This window comes from Microtus ochrogaster, chromosome 7 (genome assembly GCF_000317375.1).
Source record: "Microtus ochrogaster isolate Prairie Vole_2 chromosome 7, MicOch1.0, whole genome shotgun sequence".
Taxonomy (NCBI): Eukaryota; Metazoa; Chordata; class Mammalia; order Rodentia; family Cricetidae; genus Microtus; species Microtus ochrogaster.
In genome coordinates this window covers 81,377,541-81,395,475 of record NC_022014.1, presented here as the reverse complement: position 1 = coordinate 81,395,475, position 17,935 = coordinate 81,377,541, and the positions used below count along the sequence as shown (strand labels likewise).

The following is a 17,935-nucleotide window of genomic DNA, read 5'->3' as shown; positions in this document are numbered from 1 at the left end:
AGTGCTGGGATTAAAGGCGTGCGCCACCACCGCCTGGCATCTGTTTCCCGTTCTTTAGAGTCAGGACAGGCCCCTTAACCAGGGACTACCCAGAAATCACGTGGCCCAGCACACTGCCCAGCCAGCTGGCTATGGAGACCGATGATTCAGCTTCACATGTGGACTTGGATAGATTACTCCCTGTAATTTTCTTTTGAGTTTCTCTCTCCTGAAAGGAAAAGTAAACACAAAACCCTCAGCTGCTTGTTTTACTCAATCCCTGTTCTTCTTTGCCCAAGCCTCATGCTATGCAGTTTCCCGAGTTAAAATGTTGCAATGCTTGACTGTCCCACAGGAGCCCAGTGTGATGGTGCTAACGGGACTTCTTGTTTTATATTCATGTTCGCTAACTATACAAATAGTAGCAGGCCTTCCAATGGCTCAGCCAGTAAGGGTGCTTGCCAAAGAAGCTTGACCACATTTGTTCAACCCCCGAACCCATGTAAAAGTAAAAGGAAAGGAAAGACAATATAAAGTTTTCCCCTGACTCCCACACGCATGCTATGATGTGTAGGAGTGCTCTCACACACACATAAACTTCATACATACAATCAATATTTAGATAAGAATCATTATGACATTGTCATACATCTGTATGCTGTACTTTGATCTGGAGCCGGAGAGATGGCTCAGTGGTTAAGGGCTTGCTGTGCAGCCACGAGGATCTGAGTTCAGATCCCAGCGCTCATAGTGGTCTCATACGTGGAGGGGTGTGGCAGCTGCAGATGAGGGACTGGAGATCCCCCTTCTCCTTCATTGTTACTCCTAAATTCTCTACACTGAGCATTATTTTCGCTTCATTTCTGTTTCTGTGATTAAAAAATACCCAGACAAGAAGCAAGTTTGAGGAAAAAGGGTTTCCTGGAACGTAGTGTTCGAGGTTATAGTCTCTCCGTGTGGGAAATCCAAGGCAGAAACACAAAGCAATTAGTCAGGAGCAGAGAGGGAATATGTGCCTACATGCTCACCTGCTTGGTTGCTAGTGTTCAGCTCAACTTCTCCATTCATACATAGTTCAGGACCCCTGCCTAGGGAATGGTGCCACCCGCAGTGGGCTTTCCACACAGATTAAATAAGACAGTTCCCCATAGACCTATCCACCTGCCAACCCAAGGCAGATAATCCTTCATTGAGACTGTCTTCCCAAATGATTCTAGGTTATTTCCAAGTTGCAATTAAAGCTAGCCATCATAAACATGCATTTCTCCCCCTTTGTTTTTTTTTTTTCAGACAGGGATTTATATAGCCCAGGCTGGCCTCAAACTCACTATGTAGCCAATATCCTTCAATTCCTGATTCTCCTGCCTTTACCTCTTTGTACCCAACCACACCAGGCTCAAACATGCATTTGTTTTAATTGATGCACACGTTTAATCCCAGTACTCAGGAGGTAGAGGCAGGTGTATATCGGTGAGTTTGAAGCCACATGGTCTGCAAGGTGAGTTCCAGGACAGTTGGGGCTATTACACAGAGAAACCCTGTCTCAAATAACCAAAAAATTGGGGGTGTATTTTCGTTTTATTTTACATGATGGGGATATATGTCAAGGGGTACAGTGTCCACAGAGGCTTGAAGAGGGTGTCATCTCCCCAGAAGCTGGAGTTACAGGCTGTTGTAATCTGCCTGACATAGATGCTGGGAACTGAACTCTGGTCACCTGGAAGATCAGCAAACACTCTTAACCACTGGCCATCTCTCTAGCTCCAACATGAGTTATTTTAAAACTCAGTAGTCCAACCACGGTATTGTTAGAACTGACCCTCAACACCCAGAGCTGTACCCGGATGCAGGAGGAAGTCTGAAGGGGGAGACTTGACCCTCACCCTGAGCCTGGCGACTCTCCCCGCAGGAAAGGCAGAAGGAGATGGCAAGATGCACATTACCCTCTGTGACTTCATTGTGCCCTGGGACACCCTGAGCACCACCCAGAAGAAGAGCCTGAACCACAGGTACCAGATGGGCTGCGAGTGCAAGGTAAGCCAGATCTGTGTCCTGACCCCTCCCCCGCTTTGCCATCACAGGGTCTCCAGGGGGACACCTGGGAACAGGTTCCTTGGCTTCCCAGACCCTCAGGACGGGGAGTCCTGATGTTGGAACAAACTCTGGGAAGATAAGAAAGCAAGACTGTCTAGCTAGAGACAAAGCCTTTGGTCCCAGGCCTCAGAGAACCTTGAGCTGTGTCCTTGGCAAGGAATATTTGGAAGATAAGGGGATCTGGGGGTGGGACAAAGCACATAAATCGGTCCACATGACTGGCAACTTCTAAGAAGAAAAGCTCCAATGGAAGGAGATTTTGTAGGGAGAACGCGGTCCTGGAAATATTTTTCTACCTGGGTATATGTGCAAACATGGTGTGTCCAAGAGCCTAGGTATTGCTCCTAACATTCTAGACTTCTGTGCATGGGTCTCTGTGACTCTGCCCAGAGATGGCACTAAACAGATGCACACATGCTTAGACGTGATGGAAAAGGGTGAGATCTAGCCGGGTGTTGGTGGCGCACGCCTTTAATCCCAGCACTTGGGAGGCAGAGGCAGGCAGATCTTTGTGAGTTCCAGGCCAGCCTGGTCTACAGAGCTAGTTCTAGGACAGGCTCCAAAGCTACAGAGAAACCCTGTCTCGAAAAACAAAAAAAAATAAAAATAAAAAAATAATAAAAGGGTGAGATCCATTCCCAGATTTGGGGATTATGTCACCTCCAAGGAACAACAATGTTCATGGCCCCTATGCCTTTCCCCTCACCAGTACCAGGTAGCCAGAATTCCTTCATGTTACCAGGAGTGAGTCTGGGACTAAGAGGTGCCAGCAGATTCCTGACCTATGCCCCTGTATGGGCCTATGCCAGTTGGCACTTTTTCATGGTGCTTCCTATCACTTGGTTATCAAAGATGTCATTCTATGCCCAGCTGTCCAACCAAATCCGGGCCAAGCATGGCTCCTCTGTGCCTAGCACATCAAAGCAAATTCTAGTTGGGCATGCTTATTCACCGCACTTGGGAGGGGGAGACAGGAGGATTGCTGGGTTTGAAATCAACCTGTGCTGTAGGGTGAGTTCCATGCCAGGGTGAGATTCTGTCTCAGAAAAAAAAAGCCCTGGGTTTAATCTCCAGCACCACGTAACCAGGTGTGGAGGCCCATTTCTGTAATCTCAGAGTTCAGGAGGTGAAAGCAGGTGATCCTGAGTTCAAGGTTATCCTTTGCTACAGAGAAATTTCTAGGCCAGGCTAGGACACATGAGACTCTGTTTCAAGAACAAACAAATGAAATTCAAACTCTCTTTCTTCATCTCTGTGTGGCCAGTGTTGGATACTCTCGTAGCTCCGTAATCTTTTGTCAAAAAGCTAGTGACCCATTGACCCAAGCAGGTGCTTTAAAACAAGCATAGGAAATCTTATTTGGCTCTAACCTGTCTGCAATCTAAGCCCTTTGTCATAGCTGTAGCTGTAGCTGCAAATGGACCTAAGCAGAAATAATCAAAAGGTAGACCAGATGGCTAAAAGCAGCCACGCACCTGCACACCAGGGTTACACAAGTAGGTGGGTGTAGAAGCCAGTGCACGCACAGGTTTTCTCCAGACCTGTCCTCAGCTACAGGCCTGCCAAAATACCCTGACGGAAAGCAGCTGAGAGGAGAAAGGGTTTAGTTGAACTCAGTGTTCAAGGTCGTAGTCTCTCCACGTGGGAAAGCCAAAGCAGGAACCCGAGAGCAGAGACCAGGAGACCCAGAAATAGGCAGGACTACTGTCCTTAAACATCTTCAACAGGTTGTGTTCTGGAGGTGCATCAAGTGCCCTTGACCCCAACTGTTCTTTGGTCCTAACTAAATCTACCTGCCTGTGGTCCCCCAGATCACACGCTGCCCCATGATCCCATGCTACATCTCCTCGCCGGATGAGTGCCTCTGGATGGACTGGGTCACGGAGAAGAGCATCAACGGGCACCAGGCCAAGTTCTTTGCCTGCATCAAGAGAAGCGATGGCTCTTGCGCGTGGTACCGCGGGGCGGCACCCCCCAAGCAGGAGTTCCTTGACATCGAGGACCCGTAAACAGGCTGACAAGAGCCCCTGCGGCCATCTGAAAAGCCTCTGAGGGTTTAGACTGGTCCAGCTCTGACATCCCTTCCTGGAAACAGCATGAATAAAACATCAATCATTCAAGTGGGTTCACGCTAGTGTGATTCTGCACCCCCCCCCAATTTTCCCTAAATGTGGTTGTGGGTCTGGAGGGGCAGGAGGGCCAGAGTCCCTGCCATACCCCCTCCATCTGCCAGGCTGAGCACTGTGTCTCAGTCTTTGATCCTTGGGTACAGGCAGGAGTGGAAAACAGACATTTTGCCAGGTCTCCTTGGCACTGTCACATACAGCTGACAGGCGACATTTAAGGTCCCCCTGGCCTGGTTGGGGCGGAGCCTGGGAATGTGTATTTTGCAGAAACTCTTGAAGGTTGTTGTAAGACTGTGTAGCCGGCCTACCAGGTCCTTTTCATCCTGAGAGGGACATGTCCCTCGTTTTCTGCAGCGGCCACTCCTCTGGCCCAAGGTAGTAGTCTCTCGCCCTTGCAAGTGCCCCCCCTCCCCCTCCCCTGTCCTCCTCTGCACCTGGTGTAGACTCCAAGCACCAGGATCCCGCTCAAGTCCAAGAGTAGCCCTCCAACCAGTGGTTCATTTGTCTAGGAGTCCCAGTCAGCCCCATGAATCCACAGACTTCAGTGGCATGCCCTCGGGCTCATGGGAATGAATGAGAGCCCTCCCTGAGCCGTGTTTCTGGCTTCAGCCAAGTCATTTCTGTCCTTCCCTTCCCATCCCCCAGTGGGGATCTGTGTGGTCTCCCGCTGGGGGTGATCATCTGTGGTGAGGGATGCTTGGCTGCCCTCTAGCCACTGTAGAGCCTCCTGAGCTCTTCTTAACCCCTTCCCAAGTGGCTTCAGGTGTCTGGGTTGAGCAGCACGGCTCTGCTTTCTGCAGCATCACACCCTGTCGCTGTTGGGATGCTGGGTAGCATTCCCTTTTTTTGCACAAACCGAAGATGTAAGAGGCCAGTCCTGTAAGGCCCCAAGAGAAAAATTCGAGTGAAATCTCCCTGCCAGACTGGCTGCCGTTACTCGCGTGTAAATTTCTGTAAGTGCTACTAAGCAAGCACACGAATCCACGCGAGCGGCGGCAGCGAGGGAGCCTGAGAGGCAGGCAGCTGTCTTACCAAGCTCCCAGGATGCTGCGACTTGTTCTTAAAGCCATCTCGTTCTCCTAAAGGTGATTTCTCAGATACCGTATGAGGCTGAGAGGCAAGTGTACTCAGTTCTGCTTCTGTCTCTTAATGTTGCAGAGGCTGCCCACGTCAGGCCCTTATAGGGAACTGGGGCACCTTCTTGCCCCCTAAGGAAAATTTGATTTTTCTGATGCCAACAGGGTAGGGGTTAAGAGAGGCACAATTTTGTCACTGACAATACAGATAGTCGCTCTTCCTCCTACCCAGGTCTTAAAAATAAGCTGTCCCAAGGACACACATGTATATTATCCAAACATGCACAATGTGCTCATGCAGAAACAGACTCTGAAGTCTGGCAGCCTGTGAGCGGTCCTTTGGTAAAATGCTTCCAAGGCCCTCTATTCCCCAGCCCTTTCCTAACCATCAGAAACTCCAAAGCAACTGTTACAATCCACCCCCAGGACACTCCCTAGCCATGCCCCAACACCAGGACCTGGCCAGCTCAGAACTCCCTTTTAAGACAGACTGGGAGAATGCCCGGGAATCAGCCTGCCCTGCCCGAGGGTGTTTTCATGTTGTGCAGTGATGTTCTTCTTAGGATGCTGTCATGGACCAGCCCACGAGACCCTGCAGTCTATCCCGCCCTGCCTGTTTGCTTCCTGTGCAGTGGTATCATATGTAACAATGCCATTTCTGCTGACTTCTTGACATGTTCTGGTTTGTTTCTGATGTTCGCTGTGAGCATTCTTGTGCTGTGTTTATGCCCTTGGTAGCATTAGACTTTGCACTTTTTAAAAACAAGAAAACAAAAATGTTTCGGCATCGAGGAAGCATTTGACCCAGAGTGGAAAGCATGGCATGGTAGCCGGCCTGGGACCGGGGAACCCTTCCCATCTTTGAGTTCTCTGAATATCTGTTTTTCCGGTCTCCCTATCTTTTGTGCTTGGTTCACGAAGGAAGGACTCTCTGAGTAGATTGATTCTTAAGACGGCCTTTATGTTTCCTCCTCACGTTGGCTTTTCTAGCCACACCAGGCAGGTGAGAGACAAGGAACAAGCGAACTCTTGGGACAGCATGTCAGACGGCCGCTGAGTAACAGCCACTCAGCTGCGGCCATATATAGTTTAAGGAGTATCTCCACTTGGCGTTAACTTCTGTTGTGTTCGAAGCACTGGCTTTCCTCCCTCTGTCTCCGTCATGCCAGCAACTCGAAGTATTTCAGATGACGTTTACATGGCAGTTATTTCCAGATCTCTGCTTGATATATATTAAAACATATCTGTGAGCTCGCCGCATAATTTAAAGCTTTGTTGTTTTTGTTTCCGTTTGAACTCTTGGTTGTTGTGGGGGGGGGAAGCACCGTGTTCATGCTGGAGTATGAAGTCTGAGAGGAGCCCCCCCCATGCCTCATGCTGGCAGCACCCGAGAGTTGTTGAAAGTCAGCAAGCCGACCGCGCGTGTCTCTGATGCTTTGTATCAGTTTTTATTTTTATTTTTTTGAATGATTGCTCTGTCAATGGACAATAAACCATATTATCAAAGAGAAGGTTGAGTCCCTGTGTGGCTGTTCCTGCTGTCTTCCCGCTGAGGGATGGGAGCCAAGCCTCTGCCAGCTAGAGGGGTGGGGGTCCCTGAGGGAACTGGACGAAAGAAGCAGGCATCCGATGCCTTGGGACTGGGGTTAGAGACAGCTGTGAGCCTCATGAGTTCTGGGAACCAAACCTGGGTCCTCCGAAGAGCAGTCAGTGCTCTTAACTGCTGAGCTGTCTCTTCAGCCCCTACATGTCCGTTAATAAACAAGAGGAACGTGCCTGCCCGCTAAAAATGGCCACAAAAGAAATGTTCCGCAGGGCATAAGAAATGACTCCACAGGTAAAGACGTTTGCTGCCAAGCCTGGCGACCCAAGTCAGGGTCCCTGAAACCCGCATGGTGAAGGCAAAAACCTACCCCTACAAGTTACCCTCTGACCTCCACATACACGCATGTGAGTGTGCAAACACACAAATAAATAAACATGACTTTAATCTTTAAAATGTGAAACTGGCATGGTGGCAAGCATAGAATCCTGCTCTTGAGAGGCTGAAGCAGGAGGACCGTGAATTGGGGGGTAGGTTGGACTACACAGCCAAATCTAAACCTGCAGAAAGATGGAGTGCGGGCTATGGGTACAGGAGCACTTCTACAGGCATTGCCTAGAAACAAAATTGACTGCTAAGTTCTGTGGTCCTGGGATTCAGAAGGTAAAGACATGAAGACCAGGAACTCAAAGCCAGCCTCAGCTGCATAGCGTTCCAGGCTAGCCTGGGCTACACAAGACTTTTTCTCAACAACAAACGCCCATCAATCTCCCTTGATGACCCAATGGGCTTTTGGGGATATTTACAGGGGCACGGGTGACCAAAGGCATCTGCATCGCCAGAAAGGGCGCCCCAGCATAGCTGATGCCATACCCCTAGGAACCCCTTCTCAGCTTGAAGGCAGCACCAGCCCAATTCTCCTCTCCCAGCTATCACTTCTTACATAACCCAGGGAGGGAGGGGTCTTGTGAATCTTGTGACTGAGGCTTCTGAGCCATCTCCTAGCTCCAGGACGAACATGTCAGCTCAGAAGAAATAGCTGTACAGAGTCGGTGGGATAGTCCTAATGTTCCAGCAATGAGCTCTTAAATACAGCCTCGCCCCCACCCCTGCAAAACCATGATAGGCAATCACTCTTCCAGGTAATATGGTGTCCAGTCTTTACAGTCTCCCTCTGCCCAGCAAGTATTTCCGACTTTCTAAATTCAGTTATAAGGTCATCTTAAAGTTATATCAAGAAAGTAGACCCACTGCTCTGTGGTGGCCATGTTTTCGTCCCAGCGCTCAGGAGGCAGAAGCCGGTAGAGTTTTGAGGTTGAGGCTAGCCTCATCTGAGTAGTGAGTGCCAGGTGAGTCAAGACTACAGTGAGATCTTGTCTCAAAAACAGAAAACAACAAGCCCAGAACCAGGGAGTGGCCCGGTGGTTGGAAGTGCTTACTGTGTGACAGGAAGGACATGAGTTCAAATCCCAGCACCTGATGGGGTCTTGTGTGTGTGTGTGTGTGTGTGTGTGTGTGTGATGTGTGTGTGTGTGTGTATATGTGTGTGTGTGACCACAGTGCTGTGCAGGGAAAGGACAGGATGATCTCTGTGGCTTGCCAGCTGCCAGGCTAGCAAAACACTCTAGCTCCAGGTACAGGGGAGGCCCTGCCTCAAAGACATATGGTGTATGCTGTGACAGGAGAGATGGTTCAGTGGTTCAGCACACTGGCTGCTCTTCCAGAGGACCTGAGTTCAATTCCCAGCACCTACATGGTGGCTCATGACTATCTGTAACTCCAGTTCTAGGGGGTTGACCATCTCTGGTCCCCATGGATACCTCCATGCACAAGGCATACACGTAGACAGACACACACACATAAATAAATAATAATAAATACTTTTTAAAGAAAGAAGGTGGAGAGCCAAAGAGGAGACCTGACTCTCCTCTGGTCTTGGCATGTGTACAGGTATGAGTACCCCCCACATGTGCACATACTCAATATATATATATATATATACCATCCCAATCAGATTAAAAATCATGAATCATAAGCCATCTTGCATACACATTTTTTTTTGTTTTGGGGGAGGGGGGAGTTCAAGACAGGGTTTCTCTACCTAACAGCCCTGACTGACCCGGAACTCTTTGGTAAACCAGGCTGGCCTTGAACTCACAGAGATACATCTGCCTCAGCCTCCCTAATGCTGGGATTAAAAGTGTGTGCCACCACTGCATGGCATACACATTTGTGAAGGTCGCAGGAGAACCTCAGACAAGCTGTGGGGACACACAACTGCTCCACCTGCTCGGTGTCCTTACGGCCTTCTCTCGGAGTTCAGGAAGAGCTCACCCGTCCTGTCCTGGACCTGGGCCTCTGTTGGACACTCCCTCTGGAACATTCTTCCTGTGCTCACCTCCTGGCCCTTACCCTTCTCATTCCTGGCTCAAGTTCTCATGGTAAGTGTCACACTTGAAGAAGGTCAGGCTGAGGTGTGGATGCCACCTGTCAGACTTACTATGAACGATGAATCATTCCTTGTTACTGGAATGCAGTTCAGTCCGATGTGGGGGATGTAGGAGTGACCAGTCCTGGAATGTGGAAAACAAGAAATGAGCTTAGTGCCAGGGGTGAGGTCATTGGGAGGGGGTGTGGCTTAGTCCTGTGGGGGGGGTCATTTTGGGAAGGGGTGTGGCTTAGTGCTATGGGTGGGGTCATTTTGGGAAGGGGTGTGACTTAGTGCCATGGTTGGGACTACTGGGAAGGGGTGTAACCTCAGGACAGTGGGAAGGTTGTGTGTCAAAGGTCTGGGACCTTCTGAGGAAGGGAATAGGCTCCTAAGCTCAGGATCGGGGTCCTCTCAGGAAACTTCCCAAAGCACCTTCATCCTACTGAGGATAAATTTTGGGGTGCAGAGAAGAGGTATATAAGGGAAAAAGAGCACAGGACTTGGCCAGGACTATAACCTTAGCTACTTGAGAGGCTGAGACAGGAGGATAGAAAATTCAAATCTGGCCCTTGTAACTTAGAAGACTCCATCTCAAGCAGAAAACAAAAAGATCGGGAGCAAGGGCACGGCCGCGTGGAAGGTGGACATCAGGGATGGGAAGGGTTGTTGTGAAGGCATGAGTGGGCATGAGCGTGGTATAGGAACCACATGACTGTGTGTGTGCTCAGAGTGGAAAGAAATGAATGCATGCAACATGAGCATGTGGCTGTGGATACTGAGTGGATGTGTGACGTATGTATTCCGGAAATACGGCAGGAAGTGAGCATGTGGAGGTCTGGGCAGCGGCAATCCCTGAGACCAACATGCATGTGAAGAGTGGATCCTACCCAGCTCCCTTCAGGGGAAGGACCCTCCAGCCTGGGCACAAGCTGGCCAGGGCCCCAGGGCAGTCCCAAGGGACAGATGTAAGGACCTAGGAGCCCAGGGTTTTCCTGTTTAAAAAACTGGCAACTTGGAGTCTCGTTGAGCCCTGGGGTGGACAGATGTACCCCAGAGAGAAAGGGTGCTCCAAAGGCCTGGTGCTAGGATTCCTAACCATGCTGGGGGAAGCACATTACACAAATACACACTGTTGGCTCCAAACAACATAAAACCGTGAATAACCGTGTCCTGTCCCACAGCGGTCCCTAAGCTTGCTGAGGCCCTCAGGGACCCTGTCCTGGCCTCTGCCTGCCTTGCTGAGAAATACTGTCATTTAGGAAAGTCAGTTTCCTGCATTGTGTTGTTGTTGTTACAAGATTGCTAAATGCCTGAGTGAGGCATTCACTGCAGGACTGATAAGTGGCAATGGCATAAGAAACGGTTTCCCCAAGTGGCTAGGCCCAGCCGTGCTTTCATTTGCATTAGTCAGGTTTCTGGAACAACACTGATAGCAACAACCACCTTGATCCCTGGTCCTGCTTGCATGGGTCGGGAGGACGGCATGTACCACCGTTGTCCCTAAGGACCTGGAGCTCTGAGGACTGTGCAAACAAAGCGAAGCCTCCATGTCAGAGGCCAGTGGCCAAGGCTGCCAGGGTGCTATAGGGGACAGGCTCTGGGCTGACATCTCCGTCTAAATGGGCACGGGGATTGAGCGGCACTCAGGGGTAGAACACAAATTCAACAGAGGTGAGTTCCACCCTCAGCAGAGAGCAGCCTGTGCCGGGGGCACTTTGTCTACGAATGACAACCTCACGGCAATGGAAGATCAAGTGACGCTTCTGCTTACTAGAAAAGTCTGTTGCTATGGCAACTCAGGGACAAGGTGCCCCCTTAGCTTGCTGGAACTGCAGGGGGCTGGCAAAGTTAATGCAATTTGGGATAACTGCCTAACACACACAGAGAGGCACTACCAGTATGGTTCAGCATGCGGGGTGGTGTGACTTAGTTACTTTTCTACTGCCATGAAGAGACAAAGTATTGAATTTGGGAACTCATGTTCGGGAGGGTCAGAGTCCATTACCATGTAACGCAGCAGTCAAGCAAGCACAGTGTTGGAGATGTAGCTGAGAGCTTGTATCTGATCCACAAACAGGAGGCACAGAAAAGAACTCATTGGGAATGGCATGGGCGAGCACTCACCTGTGAGGGCCAGAGGTTGACCCCTGACAGGGTTGACAGGGTATCTTCCTCAGTGACTTCTCTTACTTGCTTGTACTTGAGACCAGGGTGTTCAGGAGGAAGCTCCACTACATTCCGCCTCTATTCCCACCCCCACCCCGCATCTCTCTCTCAGAACCTGGAGCTTGCATTTCCTTTAGATTGGCTGACAGCAGGGAGCCCCTGGGATCTGCCAGCTTCTCTTCCCCTGTGCTGGGGCTATAGTTGGTCATTCACCACACATCTAGGTTTTGTGTGGGAGCTTGGAGAGCTGCAAACAGGTTCTCCTGCTTACCCAGCAGGCACTTCACTCGCTGTGCCATCACCCCATCACCCCGGCAAGCATTCTATCCACTGGTCCATGGCCCCAGTTCCGATCTTGGAGACTTCTTCCAACAACCATGGGCCCTGAAGTTGGGGGAGAACTGAATCTGCTTTGCTGTGACCTTCAGGGCAGGAGCTGACCAAGAAACTTTTGAGCAACATTACTACCCCCATCAACATTCCTTTTTACCAAACTATTAAAGCAAACTTGTCCTGCTGGGTGAGGCAGGCAGATCTTTGTGAGTTCAAGGTCATCGTGGTCTATAGAGGGAGAAAAGCATCAGCTTTTCTTCCTTTTCCAGTGTCTCTCTGGTCTTCTCTTTTAGGATTCTGAGACTGTTCAGTTGCCTCGCCGAAAGCATCTTGCTTTGCAATTTTGTCTCTTCAAAAACATTTGTCCACAGTAAGCCTACAACACACAAGTTCCAGAGGCCCCGTGATCTCTGGCTCTTGGGAGTCCTGGTAGAGATAAAGATGTCCACAGAATACTGCAAAAGAATGGCAGGGGAGGAGGGAATCTGTAGGCAGAGACTGCTCTTCTGTCTTCCAGCCACCCAGACCCAAATAATTATACAGAAACTATATTAATTACAGTACTGTTTGGCCAACAGCTTAGGTGTATTTTTAGCTAGCTCTTATATCTTGAATTAGCACATTTCCATTAATCTGTGTATCGCCACGAGGCTGTGGCTTACCAAGTACGGTTCTGGCTGGCATCTTTCTCCTTTGGCAGCTACAAGTTTTCTCCCCAACTTTGCCTACTCTCTCTCTATATCTCTATTCGGATTTTCCACCTGGCTTTACTCTGCACAGTCGACTGAAACAGCTTTATTCATTATCCAATAAAAGCAACACATACACAGAAGGACCTCCCACATCAGGAATCCAGGGAAACTTCTGAAGTGGTCAGTGCCTCAGGCAAGGGTTGAGGGGCAGGTGTGAAAGGGAATTCCTGGCCAAAGACTAGTGTGAGCCGGGAGCAGAGACATCAGATTGGGGTGGAGATGGAGAATTTGGATTTGCCTGTGAAGAATCCAGAGTTGGAAGTGTCTTGAGGCAGGAGACAGCTAAGAGGCTTGCTCAGCTCCTCAGTCAGGGGAGTTATACACGCATTCAAGGGTGAGCTTTGAATGTATAATTATAGGTCATGTACCAGGCTGGCCGAGGGTTAGGTACATAGTGGAGGATGTCCCTGAACTCCCGATCCTCCTGCTTCTACCTCTTGGGCATAGGGATTAAGGAATCTGCTACCACCACACCCTGCTTAAATATGTGATTCTATTTGGCACCTGAGCGGCATATTTGACTGTTTCACTAATATTGATGTAGATGGTGAGATACTTTTCTTTTGTAAGAGGTATTTATTTTTATTTCATGGGTATGGGCATTTTGCCTGTGTACCAGAAGGGATCGGAAGAGGGCATCAAATGCCCTGGAACTGGAGTTACAGTTGTTAGCTGCCATGTGGTGGTGCTGGGAATTGAACCCAGGTCTTCCGCAAAAGCCACCTCTCCAGTCCCAGGCAAAAGCTCCTTCTTAAACAACTGAATGGGAAGAATGTGTCTTGAGAAACATTTGAGTGGTAAACTGAACAAACTTGATAGGTTAGTTTTTGAAGACAGGATCTTCTATATCTGAGACTAGCTTCTCACTACGTAGTTAAGTATGACCCTAAACGTCTGATCTACCTGGGATTACAGGCAAACCCCCCCCCCCCCCAGTTTATGAGGTGCTAGAGACTAGACCCAAGACTTCATGTATGCTAGGCAAGCACTTACCAACTGACCTATACCACAACAGGCTGGTGAGTTACTATAGAGAGGGGAACCCAGGACATAGGGCAGCTGTAAGTATAGGGTTATAACTATGGTCTCAACTAAAATAACCAGAATGTATCTGTGATCAGAGATGCAGGAACTTGCAACTGGAGATTGCATTTTCATTTCCTGGCTACCCAGTCCTAAGCAATCACACAAAAACTTACATTAATTACAAACTGTTTGGCCTATTAGCTCAGGCTCATTATTAACTAGCTCTTACAACTTAACCCATTTCCGTTATTCCAAATTTTACCATGAAGCTCATGGCTTGTTACCTCACGTCTTGCTTCTCCTATGGCTGCTCATGTTTCTCTTGACTCTGCCTTCTTTCTCTTTCTATCTCTGCTTGGATTTCCTTCCTAGCTATATTCTGCCCTGCCATAGGCCAAATAGCTTCTTTATTAACCAATGGTAATAAAACATATTAACAGCATGCAGAGGGGAATCCCACATCAGGAACTGGTCATGTTCTCATCAAAGAACACCAGAGATGCAACAAGGGAACAGTGGCCAAACACACAGGGAATTAGCATCACCACTTTGATCGGAAGAACAGGTGGTGTCAGAGTCAAAGGAGAAGGGTCGCAGGTGGATAGGCAGCTGCTAGATCCCAAAGGGGAGAGGGAGGGGCCTGGCAAAGTCACCTATGGCTGGAGTCTGAGTGTTGCTCCACCAGTTTAAATAGACAACAGGGTAGCTTCTGCTACCCTTCAGAGGAGGTGGAGATGTGTCCATTTCGGGACATAAGAACTTTGAGGTGCCCAGGGGAGCACTCAAAGGCAACTATCCAGAGGCTAGCAGGTACTGGCCCCAATTTCAAAGATGAGGTGGGGTGGGAAGAGCAGAACCACTTTCCAACCTCAGGCCATCAAGTCTGGTGCTTTTACCCCGTGAGCCATCTCACCAGTCCAGACTCTGGGATCTTGCATGCTCAATGTACATGTATATTTTTTGTGGGCTGCTCTGGGGATTTAACTATGGCCAGCTTGGTATTTGCTACTTAGTATAACTTCAGCAGTTGGTGTTTGTGTGTATGGGGTGAATGTGGAGGACAGAAAAAACAAAAACCTCAGGTGTCATTCCTCAGAAATGCCACTTAAAAAAAAAAAAACAAAAAAACAAGGTCTCCCACTGGCCTGAACCTGCCAAGTAGGCTAAGCCAGCTGGCCAGTCAGCCACAGGGATCTACCTGTCTTTGCCATCAAACACCGGGATTACTGTTGGGGTAGACAGGCCATCTGTTTTAACTTATTTTAATCCTGAATCAACAGTAAAGTAGCTCCCATTTGTGCCCTTAGCTGTCTGCCACACCATTCTTGAAGGAAGGACAGGAACACAGAGGACGGAGGAAGTCCCTACGCACTGTACAAGTGCACACTGCACAGATAGAATTGAGGGCGTGAAGGATTTAGTAATGATTTGCCTGGGATACATTAAATCATACAAAGCAGAATTTATAAGGGAGTGCTGCCTCCAAAATAGCCAAAGGTAAGTAGTATGCTAACCAGGCCTATTGAGAAATAAGCAAAATTAGGTGCTGGAGAGATGGCTCAGTAGTTAAAGACCTCGGGCTGCTCTTCCAGAGGACGTGGGTTCAATTCCCATGGCTGTAACTTCAGTTCTAGGAGACCTGACATCCTCATACAGACATACATGCAGGCAAAATACTAATGCATATAAAATAAAAAAACAAATTATTAAAAAAAGAAATAAGCAAAATTTACTGGGCAGTGGCAGTGTAGTCCTTTAATCCCAGCACTTGGGAGGCAGAGGCAGGAGGATTTCTGTGAGTTCGAGGCCAGCCTGGTCTACAGAGATCGTTCCAAACAGCCAAGGTTACACAGAGAAACCCTGATTCTAACCTGCCGCCTCCTAAAGAAAAAAGAAAGAAGCAGAACTTGCAATATTCACCAGTACTGACCAGCCATTAGCCCCATCCCCAAAGAACATGCCTTATGAGGAAGCTCAAGGAGCCTGTGCAGGGCCATAGCCACTAAGTCCCTTTGTGCTCTCATCAGGAAAAGCATAACTCTGCCAGGTGGACAGGATGACCCTGGGTACCAAGTCTTCAAGGACAACACTGAGGTACTTAAATAATTCTGACAACGTCTTGGCCGTACAATCTCCCATCTGCCCAGGTGCTCAGACTGGAGTTTCCAATCTTTACTTAGTAAGTTCAAGATGTAATTGGGGTCTGGACCTGAGAGATATTTGAGGGGGATGGTGTATGCCAGATGCACCAGCCTAACATGGATGTAAGGTAGTAAAACCTTCTATCCGAGGCTGGCTTCCCCCTTGGGCAGCACCGTTATCTGGTTGCAGGTAAAGAACTTTTCCTTTACGGATCTCTAACTGTTCAGCGTGACTTCTCATGTCATGTATGTAACTCTACTGTGCCAGGCTTTTTGTTTGTTTTGTGGGGGGGGGTCAGGGGATTGAATTCACTACCTGTCAACTGAGCTGTTGACTCTGCCTCTAGGTCAGTGGTCCTCAACCTGTGGGTCATGTTGGGGGGTCGAACGACCCTTTCACAGGGGTTGCATATTAGGTATCCCACATATCAGATATTTGCAAAAGTAGCAAAATTACTGTTATGAAGTAGCAATAAAAATAATTTACAATTGACGGTCACCACCAAGAGGAACCGGGTTGCAGCACTAGGAAGGTTGAGAACCACTGTTCTAGGTATTGTTCCCCGCACCACCTCCCCAACACAGATGGGAAATCAAGCCTCAAGTAAGAGAAATATCTGAAGCATTAGGGTAATTAGGGCAAAGAAAGGATAAAAACCTAGATCTCATGCCAGGGGCCAGCTCCCACACAGGAAGCACAGGGAAGCAGTGATGATACACCCAGGGCTAGCATCAGGCTTGGGACAGCAAAAGTAGCAATTTATTGTATCCAGCCTAGAAGAGTGGGTTTAGAGTAACCCCCAGCCAGGGGACAGAGTGGTTAGAGGACAAAAGAAATCAGTCTAAAGAAAGGGAGGATTCTGGGGCTGGAGCGAATGCTCAACAGTTAACAGCCCATACTTTTCTTAGAGTCCCAGAGTGTGGTCCCCAGCCCTCACAATAGGCAGCTCACAATCTAAGAGCTGCCTGTAATTCCAGTGCTAAGAGGGGATGGGACCTCCGACCTCCATGGACAACTACATTCACATAGAAATAGACATAATTTAAAATAATAAAAATAAAGCTTTAAAAATTTAAGAAACCAGTGGTGACAAACACCTTTAATCCCAGCACTTGGGAGGCAGAGGCAGACGGATATCACCCTGGGATACAATGTTTCAGGACAGTCAGGGTGGTTACACAAAGAAACACTGTCTGGGAAAAAAATTAAGAGAACTTTTTTTCTTTAGCTTAGAGGTCAAAAGATCCTGCGGAGTTTGTGAACCTCTGTGTGGGCGCTGGGAAGTCCTGGGCAAGAACAAGCCCTCTTAACCTCTGATCCATCTCTCTAGCTCTTAAGGGGGCATTTTTATAGCTAGGCATAGGCTAATAGGACTTTTTTGTTTGTTTTTCGAGACAGGGTTTCTCTGTATTTTTGGAGCCTGTCCTGGAACTCGCTCTATAGATCAGGCTGGCCTCGAGAACTCACAGAGATTTCCCCTGCCTCTACTGGGATTAAAGGCGTGCGCCACCACCGCCTGGAAGGATTTTTTTTTTTCTTAGTGACAAGGTTCTCCTATGTGGTCCAGGATAACACATTCTCCATGATCCTCCAATCTCGGCCACTTAAAAAAGGATGGACTAATTCTGGTTTTATTTATCTATAGGGAGATATTCATCCTGTATCCCCGGGGCGACGTGTAAGTCCTCATCACCCCCGCCTCCACGCTTCGGAACTGCAGTTAAACTGCATTTTCCTGCCACCACGTCTGCTTCTTGCAGTGAAGAGTGAAACCTTGCGGCCTCATCCCAAGCCCTTGCTAGCTTTTTCACAAGGACACCAAGCAATGGTGAAATCGTCAAAGACTCGGTCGCCAGCGCCACTCCGCAAAGCCCTCAGCACGCAGCGAAGCCGGCATCCAGCTTCCGCCCTTTCCCCGGTCCAGCCCACTGGGCCTGCGCACTCGCGGTGTCGGGCACGCAGCCGGAAGTGACGCCACCGCACCTACTCCGCGGGAACCATGCCAGGCCGCGGCAGAGCCTCTAGGCTGCCGGGCGCTTCCGGAACTTTGAGCTGTACGCGCTTGCGTCATCACGTAGACTGGCTGGGCTGCGGACGGAGGGGTGACGTATGAGTCATGACGAGAGAGGTGGGCAGGTCGAAGAGAAGAGTGTTCGGCGTTAGCCCCGCCTCTTAAAGCTAGCCGGACCTCTCCACGCGGCCTCAGAGCGCACCCGCGGTGCGGCTCCTTTAAAGGCCGTGGTGACACGTGTGTGAGGCTCCGGAGG

General features: G+C 49.1%; 1 protein-coding gene across 1 annotated transcript in view; it reads left to right on the top strand.

The window, feature by feature from the left end:
- Timp2 (TIMP metallopeptidase inhibitor 2) overlaps positions 1-6,786 on the top strand; it is a 50,951-nt gene extending 44,165 nt beyond the window's left edge. Inside the window, exons 4-5 of the mRNA XM_005350813.3 lie at positions 1,889-2,013; positions 3,885-6,786. Of these exons, the coding sequence (XP_005350870.1) occupies positions 1,889-2,013; positions 3,885-4,082 (323 nt within the window). The 3' untranslated portion in view covers positions 4,083-6,786. The remainder of the gene's footprint in view (positions 1-1,888; positions 2,014-3,884) is intronic.
- The last annotated feature ends 11,149 nt before the right edge of the window (positions 6,787-17,935 follow it).